Source organism: Astatotilapia calliptera, chromosome 1 (assembly GCF_964374335.1).
Source record: "Astatotilapia calliptera chromosome 1, fAstCal68.1, whole genome shotgun sequence".
NCBI classification, from domain to species: domain Eukaryota; kingdom Metazoa; phylum Chordata; class Actinopteri; order Cichliformes; family Cichlidae; genus Astatotilapia; species Astatotilapia calliptera.
Genome location: NC_137422.1, coordinates 38,772,415 through 38,788,415, shown reverse-complemented (window position 1 = coordinate 38,788,415; position 16,001 = coordinate 38,772,415). Strand labels below are relative to the sequence as shown.

The window sequence follows — 16,001 nt, the reverse complement described above, 5'->3', positions numbered from 1 at the left end:
ATAAAGTGTTCTTTTGAATCATGTCTTTTTCTTTTGCACTTTAGTTTTACTTTGAAGGCGCCGGAAGTGAGTGTGGCGGCTTTATATCTGGAGCTGAAACTTTCTCCTCTCATTTAAAGTTGCTTCCAGCGGAGGACGGACCTTCGCCGACAGCTCGCACTTTTACAGCCGCAGTCGGGTCACGGGCGCATGGCCATGGCCTCCATCGTCTGCCGGGTCCAGTACTTGGAGGACTCGGATCCGTTTATCTGCACAAACTTCCCCGAACCTCGGAGACCTCCGACGGTGAACCTGGAAGAGAACCTGCCGCTCAGCGAGCAGATCGCCGGGATCCACAAGCTGCTGGAGCCGCCGCTGAAGGTGGGTCACTGACGGGACTACCTGGTTAACGCCAGTCCTGCCGGGGAGCTTAAACCTTTACGGGGAAACCTGCGAAACCGGACCGGACAGAGAGGCTGGGGTGGGAATAAGTTTTAAATGCCTCGAATTATCCGAGGCAGGCGACAGTTTTCAGGTGTCAAAGAGGCGTTTGTGATGTTTGCTGCAGTCCAAAAACACACACCGGACTTTAAAATCATACAGCCTGGTGCGTCCGAGTTGGAGCCGAAACGCGAGTCGTTCAACAGGATAGCAGCTGTTATTCATTTTACACATTTAATACTGAAATCAATACAAGTGTAAGAGAAACAGGACTTTATCGACCTGCTCCTCATTAAAGTAGAAAACGTTTTAATTAGACTTATATCCGTTTCTCTTTTTTCAGTCTGATTTTCCACGTGAGAGCTTTTTCCTTAGTCCCAAGCCCCCTTTCTCTGTCAGGGATTCAGAATCGATCAGAACATAATCAATAAGGCTTAACGTCACTGCAGGGTTATTTTCACAGCAGAGGCATTCAGCAGCACCCTGAGACAAAATAAAGCCGTCTGTTTAATCGAGATGGAAAAGGGGCAGAAGGCAATATAAAACTGCATAATGTGCCTTCAGAAAGATGAAAGGTTAGGAACTGAATAAGTGCAGGTGCAGTGAAGGTAAGCTAAGTGGAAAAGGTTAAATTAACGAACTGTAACTCCAGGTTTATTTCGGGGACAGAAGGTAGACCTGAATGACCCCACCGGGAAGTCTCAAAGGAAAAAACCAAAACACTCAGCACCCTGTGCGCTCAGACTGAAATGTCAACAACATTTTGTACACTTGGTTATCTTCCCTAAAGGGTGAACCCTGCTGACTCTGTGTTCATCACGGGTTTAAGACCAAATCGTTTGTCTTTCATCAAAAAGACCATTTTATGTCATCTTCATTTAATGCCTGAAAGCTGTGGGGGGACTTGTGTCCTATTATTTCCCTCTCAAACCGAATGATCAGGCCGTGTCATATTGTAAAGACCTCATAGAATAATATTATTCAGCCTGCAGGCTTACTTGTGGTTCCTGCTTTTCTGAAAGTAGAATGGGAGGCAGACCTTAAGGGTCTCTTCCTGTTTAAAGGAAGTTCTTCCTCCCCACTGTCACAAAGTGCTGCTCATACTGGATCTTCTGAACATTTGTATCACTGGGAAGTGTCTGCAGGTGATTGTTGTGAACAGGGACTGTATAAATAAAACTGGATTGATTCAAAATGAAGAAGTAGTCTTCCTGCCCTTTGAAGCTATGTATGTGCAGTTTTGCCTCATGAAATTATTGTGAGAAGTCGTGTTGCTCCGCTTCTCAATGGTCCATTCTGTCAGGGAGCTGAAAATGTGGCTGAAAATGGTGAATTTAATGCGTCGTTGTTTGGAAAAGCGGAATAAGCTTCGTGGTCCTGTTTCCTGTTGCTTGGGTGACTAATGATGCTTCTTTGTGCTAAGGAGTCTGTTTTTCCAAACAGGAAGTGACTGCAGCGTCATGTCACTCAGGCTCACTCAGCATTATGTCAGCATGCTGTTACACTGCAGTTAGTCATGTTACATGTAAGCACACATTCCACAGTTCTGATGGTCTGAAGTACACGGCACAATAAAGTGATTGCGTAACATTGCTGACAAAAGCGGCGTCTGGTTTAAGCGTCAAAATGAAATGAGCTTAATTTTAATGGGCGACTGTCAGAAACATCTAAATGACTTTTGGCTACAGAGTTTACGATGGGCTGTAATACAAGAAGCTTTTAATTGCAGCCTGTTAAATGAAGATTAGCAGCAGTGTTATAATTCAGTGAGCCCTGATGGTGCCAGTGTTGTGGGACTGTCTGACATTAGGTAGCATTATGAAGCTGTGGAAACTTACAGGCTAACTTCAGAGCAGCGATTTCTCTGAGGCTGGATGGTTTTCATGACAACCGCTGTACACGAACCTAATTTCCACAAAATTTCCAAGAAGCTAAAGTTGCCATCTTTGATTTCACTCGTACTAAAGCTCCTTGAGAACGTTATTATTTACCTGACTTATCAAGAAAAGCAAGGGCTGTTTTTAAAGCTGCCTTTTGTAATGACACTCTGCACGTTTTAATTAGTCCACTGTCAGGAGGAGTTTATTACAAGTCAAATATTTATTTATTTATTTTAGCTCAGCCTTTTTTTCCAGACCCTTATGTCTTCTTAGTTACGTGTTTGGTTAAAAGAGATACACTCGTTTTACGACCTTGTGGTGAAAAGTGGTATTACACTAAAGTGCAGCCTTGTACATAAACAAGCATCTTTTTCCTTCACATTCTGTCTTTATTTAATTTTTAAAGGTTTTTTTTTCACAGGTATTTATAATAAGTATTTTATTCGCAGCAGAACCCTGAGCCCGGTTCTGCTGATGGTTTCTTCCTGTTAAAAGGGAGTTTTTCCTTCCCACAGTCGCCAAATGCGTGCTCATAATGGGTTGCCAGTTTTCTCTCTATTGTTTTAGGGTCTTTACCTTTTAAAAATAAAGCACCTTGAGGTGTTGTTTGATGCTATATAAAGTTCCACTGCATTTAATTGGAATTGAATTAAAGTTGCATTATTTTCACACACCAAGAGCTGCTCACAACTGTCTGTACCCGTGCATTTCTTCTTCACTGTTACAGCCTAATGAAGCTTGGACTGTGTGGTCATTTCCATCTGTCTTTTGTAACTCCATGTTGTAGTTTTAGTATTTTTTTTTTAATTTTTTTTTTTAATGGTCTTTGAAAAAATAGTTGAAAAAACTCCAAATAACTGAACCAGTCAGAAATGTTCAGAGCTGCAAGCCCTGGCAGGAAGCTGCATGTACTTATGAAAGAAAGTTGGATCAGGAATTATTTGGAGGTAAAACTTGGCGCTTAATTTAGACCTTGTTTCATCTGGTGTTAACACAAAAGAATGGAAGTTGCCATGAAACCCAGTGTACTCACAACCTTTAGTCCCAGGAGCCTTGTTCACCTTTGGCCTTTAGTTCTCTGCATTTGTGCTCCAGATGAGTCACACATGTCATTTTTGTGCACGACTCTACTACACCTTATTTTCAGTCCATGTTTGGCATGCTGCTCTAAGGCCACAGCATAGTAAACAAACGCATTAGCAACAACTACATATTTTTTATTTTTAATAATAGTGGTGAGCACCAATCAGGAGCGTTTCGAGCTGCAAGGCTGACCCAAAAAGTTCCAGAACCTTAAGATAATAATTCCTTCAGACATTTATTTTGTAAAGCGGTTTCTTTGCCAGTGAAGAACAGAGTCCCGGCAGTGGAAACACACTGAGCTCTTCCAAAGCCTCCTAGTCCCTGCAGTGCAAACACAGCTTTAACAGTGAAACCGAAGCATGACGATGACATATCTGAAGATGTGTTTTAATGGTTAGTCCATCCAGTCAGCGTCACAAGAGCAATTTACTGATGATGAATCTCATGGTTCCCTCATCTGTCTTAACCCGACTGCCATAAATGCACAAGTAGTTTTCCAGGAAAAATTTCCAGCTCTCAAGCGATCAAAAGCTCTCACAAGCTTCAGCCTCGAGCTACCGTGGTCATAGCTGCAGACAAGGAAACGGGACCCGTAACTTCTAGGAGCTGATGGAGGCTTTAGAGCCACACTTGTTCAAACTGAGAAACTCCTCATGTTTCCGTTAATGCTCAAAAGAATGTAGAAGAAATGTAACTGTGCCGCTTTAGACAGTAATCAGACTACAGTAACTACGAGCATTCAATAGTGATTTGGGTTTGGAAGGTGAGACGTTACAGCGCTGCGCACAAAAACAATAGAAATATCCGTGTGAGCTGCCAGGTACAGACTTTCAGATATGTATTATTGCTAATAGTTGAAAAGTTACAGCGGTATGATTTAAAGTTTTGCCTTCATCCATCTTATTGACGTCACATTTTGCTCTTTTTCCCTCTGCAGTTATTAAAAGAAGGATGAAGCAATCATTGCTCAGCAGTCTTTGTTTGAACATGTTCTGCACTGTTTCTGTGAAACACTAGTGCTGATTTCTCACTTTCTAATAAAGGAAGTTCTGTTTCAAAGATTCATAGCCATCATGTGAGCCCGACACCAGCCTGCCGCGAGGCGGCCGGAGCCCGGCTGGAATTTCGAGCATCAGATAAGCACCAGAGAACGCTAGTCCCTATAGATTACATTCCTCCACTGACCCCCTAATTGTTCCCATCTTGCCCCAGGGCTCGACCTGAGGCAGCTCCCCGCCTCCTTGATAGATTCAGTGAGATAGTGAGAATGGTACACAGCCATTACATCTGCTGTGCTGCACGAAGCTGGTTCTATTTCATCGCTGTCCTCCTGCTTCACTGCCTGGTTTTTGGAGGAAAAGGGTGGGACCTGTAAACAGCAGATAAGCTCGGATGGATGCATGGACGGATGTAATACTAAGAGCAATGTGTTGATAAGAGCTGAACAGGCTTTTCCTTCCTAAAATTTGTAGGCAGCAGTTGCACAAACAGTCTGTTGATGAGTTTTGTTTCATACGCTCAGTGTCGGCTTTAAAGAGGATCAAAGTAAATTAGCAGCAGTGTTTATTTAAATCGAGTGTAAAGCTGTTTGCACATGATCTCCGGACAGTGTCGCGGGAAACCGTCTGAGTTTGTCCCGTCTTGCATTCAGCACACACGGCACAAGATTCTCCACATATGTTTTGTCATTACTGGAAATACTTCATTTAGTTTAGGCAGTGCGTGACGTCTCGCCTTCTCCTCTTTCTCCTCAACCAAACTAGTTCAGACAGACGACTGCTCTAATACAATTCATCAATTAAATAAAACACAAAGTCATCCGGGCACCACTTTCACTTTTCTGTCATGGTACGTTCCTGTCAATTAGAACTTCTTTGCAGACAGACGAGGTGTTTATTGACCTGGCATGAGAGCGTGTCCTGGTAAAGGTTTCACTCCATTTGTTGTACCTGCACGATGAATGTGAACAAAACAGCTGAGGGGCCTCTTCTAATTTCCCCTGTCAGCTGTTGCCACAAATGAACAGAGAGAGGATAACGTATCAGGCGTCCAATCAGCTCAACGTCTTCCCAAAGCCTTCGTTACTCCCCCGTGTTTACTGGACTCTTATCTAGAATCAAGTCAAATGTGATTGGCTGGTGGGAGCTGGATGGATGCGCTGATAGGCCGATGCGCTGTACAGACTCGTCTGAGCTGATGTTGGACGAGGCGCATTTGCAACCACTGCATTGTGTTTTCAGGCAGTTGTGTGTTATTTGTGTTACAACTCTGCAGCACTCTTTGTATGTGATTCTTTCCAGGTTAACGTCACTTGCCCCAAATCTGAAGTAATTCCAAACAATGGATGATGATTCCCTTCAGGAGGCAAGCTCTTCACTTCCTGCTGTGTCAGACATTTGATGTTTGTTTTGACAGGATGTTGTAAATCTGTCTTTTAACATTTGTTACTCATACAGACTGGAAAAGGGAACAGCTGTCAGAGCACGCTTTTTAGTATTTAGTTTAATTGTGGGAAGCCAAAATTGTGATTGAGATTTAGATTTGACTAATTGTGCAGCCCAAGAACACACACTCGTGCTCGGAGTGAATCATTTGCACGGTTACCGTCTCTGTCCTCAGAGTTTGTAGCAGGGCATCTAATCCAGCTGATTCAAATTAGAAAAGGTGGATTGTTCTTCAACCTTTCCTGTTTGGTTTTGCAAAATAATAAATACAGTGATGACACAGTTCTGCATAACGGAAGCATCTACATTTTGACCCAGTGGGTCAATAGGATGCTAATCAATGAGGACCAAGAGGGGGGGAAGTTGGAGGAGGAAGGCGCCACAACGTGCGTATGTGTTTAAGCCATTCCTGTCCACTCTAAGATGTTAGGTTAAAAAACATTTTTAACCATTTTGTCCCCACTTCATGGAGATCACCGTAAAATACTAACACTCACAGCCGAACTCCTTTATTTGGGCAGAATCCTGGTGAGATGGAGAGTCGGTGTGTGCTTCCTGTGTCTGTACTCCAGCTTCCTCCTACGGTCCAAACACTTGTTAGCTTAACTGGAGATTCTAGATTACCATGTGAGGTAGATGTGCTCTGTGGTTCAAATGTGACTTGGTGTTAAAGCGCCTTGAGTGGTCGGTAAGACTAGAAAAGCTCTCAGTCTGAAGGTTCTTAGTATCCAGGTCTTGGTGATCTAAGGAGCTTGGAAAGAAAAGCGACTGGACTGAAGTTTCTTGAAGACATTTCACCTCTCATGCGAGAAGCAGCTTCTTCAGTTTGCACATAAAGGTCAAAGGTCACTCTTTTGAGGATACCAATGTTTACATTTTGGACAGAGAAGACAGATGGTTTGAAAGAGGAGTGAAAGAAGCATCTATGTCCACTGTGAACAACCATCTTTGAACAGAGGGCGGGGCTTATGACACCCACTGTGCCATCTATAATCCAGTTTTGAGATCCTTCCCAGACGCCTTAACGCCCACTCGCATCCTGGGCCATTTGATCTCAATAGATCACATGACAGGGTGGGGCATGGTCTCACTATGGGTTAGCCTGAAACCTTGGCTGATAATGACCTACACCCATTTCCACACCTGACTCAGATGATCAATAGTTGGTCAACAACCCTCTTAGGGACACTCCCAGTAGGCCTTAATAATCTGGGATTTGCAACCAATTGGTTTTAGAACTAAAGAAGGTTCTTGGATGAAACGTCTTCAAGAAACTTAAAGCAGTCCAGATGCTTTTTTCCCCAGCTCCTTAGACTACTCGGTATAAAATGTGAGTGCAAACTCAACAAACTTTTCACAGAAAAGGAAGGTTTTTGTAGACTCAGATGTAAGATTAGTTAAACCTGAAAATGTGCAGATTGAGTCAGAGGGATGTTTGGAGCTGCTTTTATGGTCACTGTCTTCTTTAAATCCTTACTGAAAATTATAGCGAAGAAAATGTAAATCCACGAACAACCACGTGACCTGCAGTTACACCATCAGTTAAAAATGTGGAGGTGAGCCTCCTCCGCCTCCTCCGTGCAGCTCCAGGCTGACGGGAAGGATCTGTGTTGTTGGAGAGGAAGAATGTGGACCTGCAGGTCTAGAGTCTGACACTCAAAAGCAGACCTGATGTGTTTGATAACTGATTATTGTACCTGGCCATGGCTCTGCTACAAACATGCTGCCAGGCCGAGCAGGGCGGCTATAAATAGACATGAAGCTGATGTGGATCAGACCCTGTTTACTGTTTGAGAGAGTAAAAAAACACATTCCTGTTGCATACTGCCCCAGAAAACCCAGAGCGTGTGTGACCTGTTGGATCGGTTCTTTAAAGCAACTTTCTGTCACATGTAAATAAAATCAGTGAAAGTATAGAAACCACAGATACAAAAGGAGGGAGGGGTTAAACAGCCATTTCTAAAATAAAAAGAATAACGTCTGACGCGAGCAGCATTCATGTTTTACAGCTGACGGTACGACGGCTGAATAACTGTACGATTATCCAACAGCACAAATGTCACACACCAGCTCCAGCTTTAGAAATGACTGTAAAACATTTACAGCAGCGAAGGTTACTAATTAGCTTCTCTCAGCCTAAACCAACTTTGTTTGCATGAAGCAGTCGGTTTTATTACAGATTACATGGATTTTTCTGAATGTGTTCCAGTTTCAATAATAAATCCAAGTTATTTGGATGGCGCGCCTTCTTCACTCAGAGGTTAGTCATGGAGTTCCCCAGGGTTCTGTGCTGGGACCAATTATTTTCACTGCCAAAGGGAAGAATGTATAACATGAAAGCACTGCGTGCATTTCCATTGTTCTGCAGGTAATGCCTAGTTATATTTAGCAATACAACCAGATACACGAGTCAGTTAAATTGCAGACATGTTTTAAAGACAAAGGGCGAGATGACTCCTGTTTCCTGCTGCTAAACTCAGATTAAATTGAAGTTACTGTATTTAACCTCAGAAACACATTGACTAATCTGATGGCATTACACTGGCCTCTGTTAACACTGCAAGGAACCTTTGAGTCACTTTAATCAGTGTCTCCTTCAACAAACACATTAAACAAATATGCATGACTGCTTGCTATAAAAAATTAGAAACCTCCCGTGTCTCTAATGTTATCATTTACATTCTGGAAAACTACTCGTGAGTTATGAAACGGTAATATTAAAGACCTATTAGCGTCATATTATTCCTACATTTCCCTACATGGCTGTTCAGTTTCAGACTGTGGGCTTTCTTGTGGTTCTTAGTGATGAAAAGTAGAATAGGAAGCTAAACCAGGGGTGGGCAATATCAGTCCACGAGGGCCGGTGTCCCTGCAGGTTTTAGATCTCACCTTGGGTCAACACACCTGAATCACAGGATTAGTTCGTTACCAGGCCTCTGGAGAACTTCAGGACATGTTGAGGAGCTAATTTAGCCATTTAAATCTGCTGTGTTGGTTCGAGGACACATCTAAAACCTGCAGGGACACTGGCCCTCGTGGACTGAGATTGCCCACCCCTGCCCTAAACTCTCCTTTACTTACGCTCCTCTAGGCGCGTAAGTAAAGGAGTTGTGTTGAATAATGTCTTGAAGCGTACTCAATCATCCAGGTAAATAAATCCCAAAAAGTTGATTCTGTTCATCCAGACGTAACGTTTTCAGTGGGAGAAACGTTTCGTCACTGAGCCAAGTGAGGGGCTGGTTTCAGTCATTGTGCGAATGTCCTGTTTATAAGGTTGGAAACCTGCAGTCAGCTGAGACTGAACAAAGCACTCGGATCAGTGATGAAACGTTTCTCCCACTGAACCACTACGTCTGTTGAACGATGTTGGATCGGTACCTTCCTATAATATAAAGTGTCCTGAGATGCCCATTGTTATGAATTATTTATATACAAGTACAATAGAGTTGTTATACGGTCCTGCTTTATAATGGTCGTGGTTAATTCTTGATAATTCGCTTTGTCTTTATTTTTCCAGTCAGCCAGAAGATTTACATGTCATGTAAATTCAGTAAAATCGGGCGTTGTGCAGAAACGACGGTGGAGGAATCGCATTTGTTTGAGCTAAAGCATCGGCACAACAGTCGAGTGTTTTCTGCCGCTGTTGAATCTGACAGCATTGTGTCTCATTACATTACATTGATACACCGGGACTCCATTGTTTTTAACAAGAATATAATAAATATATTGAAGTATAAATGGCATTTCTCTCTGACGCAGGACAACATGGATCGATGTGATCCTGGAGTAAATCAACGTCAGGAGTTTTTCTTGTCCTGTGGCTTTAGAGTTGACACAAAATAGAAGTTGCAGCCAAGCATCGGATCTACAGCTGTCCTACACTGTGCTGTAAATAAATGCATGAATCAATCGTCCAGAAAAGCTGTTATTGATCAGCTAATTGAAGTTGGTGGCTTAAATTTTGGTGAGTTTTTGCATAAAGTGTGACTCCTGATATTGGAGGATTGTTGCATCTTGTTGTATTTGCCATAAATGTGACTGTTTTCAGTCTGTGATTTATTCGGACAGCAGGTGTCCTCGCATTAGTTACCAAATCTCAAAATGTCTTCAGCTTTATGAGGCTGGATGATCCTTTAGAAATCTGGGTGCAGCTTTAGTGTGAGACTCATCCAGATTAGCCAGTATCCGGGCAGATTACTTTCTCCCACATGAATATAGAGGCAAAGATCCACAGACCTCATCGGCTAAACCGGTCGAGTCAGTTTTGTTTGTTTGCAGCAGCGGCTGCAGGATCGGTTTCTACTGACACCAGAGATCGGTGTCCCTCGCTCTGCCTCGGCTTTTCACACACAAACAAATCTGTTCACAGCTGAGCTCTGTCGTGATTCAGCATTGGTTAAACTTGATCTTCACATATGTCTCTGTCTGTGTGTCCATCAGCTGGAAGACTGCACCCTCCAGCTGTCTCCCAGTGGAAACTATCTGGACCTGGACTCTTCTCTGGCTGAGCAGCGAGACGAGCTGGAGAGCTTCTACGAAGATGTGGCGTAAGAAAAGCTTTAGTGTGTGTGTGTGTGTGTGTGTGTGTGTGTGTGTGTGTGTGTGTGTGTGTGTGTGTGTGTGTTTATTGGGAACATGACTGCAGCCAAACATGTCATGCAGAGACATGCCGTCCTTGTAACCCCACAAACAGAGAAAAGAAGCACTGGACCCACACAGACCAAGACGAACGCTGTCAACAACATACTCAAGTATTAAAATAAAATAAAAAATTATATGGGGAAAAATAGCCAAGTTAAAATAAAGACAAAGCACATTTTTATCCTTATTATAAAACAATAGTAGTTTACCATTACTCATTATAATACACTTTATGTAATTTAAAGTACTATTGTTATTATTCATTTTAATTATGTTCATATAGTACATGTGTAACATTGATTGTTTAGTAAAAGTTGTTTACACGTTGTCGCGAAATCGATCAATGCAGAGCAGTGTCACAAACCACGGAGGCCCCAGAAAAGTGCAATCAAACAGCCCGGAGAAAACATCAACATATGTCTTCTGACCAAAATGCATGTGGTGGACACTTATAAAGCAGTGGGGTACACGCGACATTAGTCACAGTTAATCGTACATCTTGTACGTCTTTAATAGCTATAAGCAGACATAGAACTTCTCTTTTCTGTAACACCTTCCATACAAGGTAATAAAACTTCAAGCCCTCAGGGTCTCTGAGGCTGATTATTGACTCTGATCATCTGTTGCCAAGTAGAGTAAAATCTAGTAAGACTCCAAATGGGTTAAGGCCTCAGGCCTGACACATTCCTAAATTATATACATGTACTGTAAGCATGCATTGCAGTTATCCTTCTATGTTCTAGTTTCCCTCAGCATGTATCACCTGGACAGTCACGCCAGTGAAGCTTAAAACCCTTAATGAACCGAACATCAACTCAAAGTAAGCACAGATATGCAATGTGTATAAAATACTTCCAACCGTACTTGTAATAAAAGTTAACATAATGGAAGGATCCTCATATGAACATCTTCAATAAACAACTGTAATGCAGTATCAATACTGTGAGAAATATTATTACATGAAATAATGCTGTAAAGAATGTTATCAATGCAGTTATAATGATGCAGATTATATGGCACCAATAAAAGAATTTCTGTATCTCCACAACGTTTAGTGATAAATAAGTGAAAACAGTTTTTGTCGTCGGGCGCTTTAAACGCTTTGCTCGCTGCAGGCGGCGGCTTCATACTGACCGGCTGCCCGAAAACGTACGTGCCTCAGAGTATAACGATGATGCCCAATTGTGACATCAGCTAAGATGCACTGGAATAATTTGAGCTTATGCTGTATATACTATACACTCTTGCCAACACTGTCTTTAAAGGTGTAAAACATTCTGGGGGGTTAAAAAAGGCAGGTGTGAAATGTGAAAGTGAGATCACAGGAAGTACCATTTTAGATTTAATTATTAAAGATGATTGCTATTTTATTTTATATAAAAATAATAACAATTTTAAAATATACATCTGAAGCTCAGAGGTCCAGAGTGATATTTAGAATCCCTGTGCATGTAAACGTTGTCTGAGTCAGAAACATGGGTTTAAATCACTCTGTATGGCATCATCGCTTTGACCTTCGGATCCATCTGTTGACCTTGAAGGTGATATTTTAAATTTATACTTTTCACATGTTGCCAACAGACAGCACGCTTGTAAGTTGTCGTCAATTTTCAGCCAATAAATCATGAAGTTAACCACAAAGACCTCGGGGGATGGAAGCCATTTTTTTAATCAATTGTTAACATGACCCCGCTCGTCACCGATCAAAACTTCGTGTCTACAGACAGGAGCACCAAAAACACAACTTCCTTGGTAGAGGTAATAGAAATATGAATAATCAAAATAATGCATAAAAGGAGTAAAAGAAGTAGAATTAGTGGGATAAGTTTTCTTCCACTTATCCCATTCAGGGTTAGGAGGCGGTTGAGCCTATCATAGCTGTCACAGGGCAGGAGGCCCAGGACACCCTGGACAGGTCAGTCTGTCACAGGACTAAAGTGCACAGATAACCCTGCACACCTATGGTTGGTCTTCCTAGCCCGATGCAGGTCTTTGGACTGTGGGAGGAAGCTGGAGTATCTGGGTTCAAATCCAGGCCTCAGACTGGATCTTCTTTCTGTGAAGAATCGCATTCATTTCAGTGATGTGGAACTGAAACACATTATAGCTGCTTGGTGACTGTGTGTGTCCAGCAGTGTAAACTCTGTGCGATGCTGTAAGAGCGTCTGAAAAACGTATTCCTCTTTTAGCCTCCAGACAAACACGCCCACCTTTACATCTTCCCTTCTCCCGTTTCTCCTTCTTTCTCGCTCTCATTCTTTCCATACCTTCATGCTGTCGTTCTTTCCATACTCTAATCCCAGCATGCCGCAGTCTGACTGTATGTGGAAACTTAGCTGTTCTGGGATCACCTCAGACCAGCTGTCTGCACACACTGATCACACTGACAGTGGATCAGGACTCCTTGTAGAAGCAAGTCTTTGTGAAAACTGCACTCATATCTGATAAAACCCACTTTGGAGGTTCTTCTTCCATCGTCTGACTCTGTGTTCTCTCAAATATGCCAACTCGGGACTCTTTGAGTGCCATGTCCCTCTCGTACGATGATTCGATTACACAAAAGTTAATCTGGTTAGATGTCTGTCACGGAGCTGGCTGCTCTGACTGAACCTGAACTCTGAGTCGTGACTGTTTTTTGTTCTGAACTCAAACGGTTTCTTATTTTTCCACAGGAAAGGAAGGAAGCCCATCCTGATTCTGAGGACTCAGCTCTCTGTTCGTGTTCACTCCATCCTGGGTAATTATGTCCTCAGTCTTCTGCTTTACTTTTTCCCTCCGTCCTCTCCTGCAGCACAGGAGTGATGACTCAGGGGAAACTCTCGCCATCTTCCACCACAGTGACGTGTTGCACTCAGCTGGGAGGATTTCCTCCCTCTGAGTCTGCAGCTTAGAAAATACAGCGGTTACTTTCTCCACATGAAGTGGAGCTCAGGTTTAGAGTTTTACTCGGCTGTTGTTTTATTTGTTGAAGGTGCTGAACATCGGGAAAGGTTAGCAGTAGCTCCTCTGAAGCTTGTTTACAGGGATCAGAGGTGTCCTCTGAGCAGGCTGCTGGAAGGCTGAAAGTCTTTAAAAGCTTCATGGTTTTAAGTGCATTTTGGGAAATGTAGTTTCCTGCAGACTGACCCCACAGGGAGCTCACTGCTGCATGTAAATGTGAGTAAGACAGGATTAGCATGACTCTTCTCACTTCAGGCGAGCTCCAACTAAAGTCTGACACTGCAGAATTTTTAAGACCAGAAAAAAATCTCCCATTGAGGTTTCCATGGAAACGGATCGGCTTGAGAAGACGAGCTCCTGTCCGGACTCGTCCTGGTTACGTTTACAACAGGAGGAGGAGCGCGGGCATGTTGAAGAGTGTCAGGACTATGTTAGGAAATATTGTGGATCTCCTGATGATATCACTCATTTCATCCAGCGGTTTCCTCACAGCAGCCTCGTTTATCACCGATTTCATCTTCAGAAACTGAATGAAGTCGTGGCTCCTGCTTGTCTCGTTTCAGTCCCGAGGAGTGTATTTGACAAGCGAGAGTAATGCTATCGCGAGTCATGTCGAGGTTAAAGTCGGAGCTTTCTGTGGTTTTTACCGTCTTAGATCCCTGTGGTAACTCGCGCTGAATGCAGGAGCTGGTTGGGATCAGGTTATCTTCAGGCTTTCCATTTCACCTGTACCTTACTAACATGGCACCAGCTATAAACTTAGACTGCAAACTTGTCAGTGAGCTGTGCATGTACGGAGTTGGTGATGCAGGAAGTATTTAAATGTTCTGATACTTATTCTGTGCATAAAATTAAACTCTTCATCGCTTTCACGCTGCTGAAATCACAGAAACCATCAGGAACACCTGTGCAGTCATCTCCTTTATTAGGCTGCAGGACAGCAAGTTTAAACTGGATCCATTTAAATATTAAGTTTTAGCTGTCACCAGTGGGAGTGTTTGCCTCGAATTAAAAGGGTTTTTTTTTTTATCTGCTCTGTGCAACTCTGTAATCACCAGATTGATGATTTTCTGCAGTATGAACCTCTCGTCTTATTTGCAGCAGTGTTACATTTTTATTTTTATGTTCTTTATAGACTTTTTCTATGCCAGTGCTTTCTATCTAACATTCACACATTTGTAGTAACTCTGGGTTAGTATCTTGTCCAAGGATATTTGGCACGCAGACTGGATCAAATCAACCCACCAACCTTCTGATTAGCAGATGACCTGCTCCGCCTCCTGGGCTACAGCCACCCAGGATGCAGGGATTAGCAGAGAAAGATGATAACCACTATCATCGCACCGTTATCTCAAATATGATTTTAGGTTTTGTCGAGCCAGCTAACACAAGGAGAGCCTGGCTGTGTTGAACATCAGTCTACCCCTCTGATTTATTTAAATGTTTTCACATAAACCAGTTTACATCTGAGCTCACTGGGAAAGCGCGAGGTGAAGCGAATCAGTTATCAGTCACGGCAGTATTAGCACTTTCTGTACATCCTGTGCTTTGATTTACCTTTTCATGCCATCTCTAAAAGCTTCCCTTTGCTCTCGTTTCCTCTACTCACTGCGTGTCTGGTTATATTCCTTCTGTGACCTCTGACCTCTGTCAGGGGTGTTGTTGTACCAGTTTTAAACCTCCACAGTCACGTGGAGCAGACCTAAGCATGAGACCTGTAATATGAAGCCTGCTGTTCCTGTTGGTGGTCAGCATGATCAAACCTGTTTGTTTTATTTTCCTCAAAGCTATCAGATATTATAAGTTTTAAACTTTAAGGTTTCTCATCTGTCAGCACCGTGATGGAAGTGACACACCTACTCGCAGACTTAAAGACGACCTGGCGCGGACTATCAGGATGTGGTGGGGGGGCAAGCACAGAGTAAAGGAAGGCACATTTTGAGGCATTAGCTTGGCATAAGTTTAAAGAAACTGTTGTGCCTTCCTCTAATTAATCGCTGCCAGCGCACCATCCGGTGCACACACTGATGGATCCAAATCAAACACAGCCACCGGGCTGCAGCAGGTGCATGCTGGGTGTGGCTGCGTGCTGAACGGCTCATAGACCGGCTCATGACTGGTAATCATCAGAAATCCCCGAGGAGCTCAGCGAGGGGCAGAGCCTGCAAATATTTAACTTTTTATTGTTTGTAAACAAAGAGGCTGAGTGATCTATTTATACTCTATTGTTTGTTGTTGTTTATAAACGGAGAGCGCGGTTTAAAGTGCTTCAGCCTGCTGCTGATCGTTTAAAGACCGGCTCTCTGGGTTCTGCAGGTTAATGAGTCTCATCTCTGGACACCAGCTGGCTTTTTCTTCTTAGTCATGTTGTTTAATTGTGAGTCAAACAGGAAGTCATTTATGTAACGCTATTAGAGGGCCCTACTAGAATAGCTCTGCATGAGTCGCAGATCATAATCCTCCTTAATCATCTTACATTGGGCCTTGCTCTGAGTTCATCCTTTGTCTGAAATGAGCCAGTTTAGCCCCGCCCACTTTAAATTAACTTTCTGATTGGCTCTCACTTTCTGGTTTTCAAGTGGAAAAAAGAAAC

General features: G+C 42.9%; 1 protein-coding gene across 6 annotated transcripts in view; it reads left to right on the top strand.

Annotated features, from left to right (window-relative positions):
• The first annotated feature begins 109 nt into the window (after nt 1–109).
• Nucleotides 110–16,001, top strand: part of fhod1 (formin homology 2 domain containing 1) — a 50,110-nt gene continuing 34,218 nt past the window's right edge. For all 6 annotated transcript variants that reach the window (XM_080300782.1, XM_080300779.1, XM_026176158.2 and 3 more), the window contains exons 1-3: nt 110–360; nt 10,268–10,374; nt 13,141–13,205. In XM_080300782.1, coding sequence (XP_080156908.1) covers nt 190–360; nt 10,268–10,374; nt 13,141–13,205 — 343 coding nt within the window. In that variant the 5' untranslated portion in view covers nt 110–189. The remainder of the gene's footprint in view (nt 361–10,267; nt 10,375–13,140; nt 13,206–16,001) is intronic.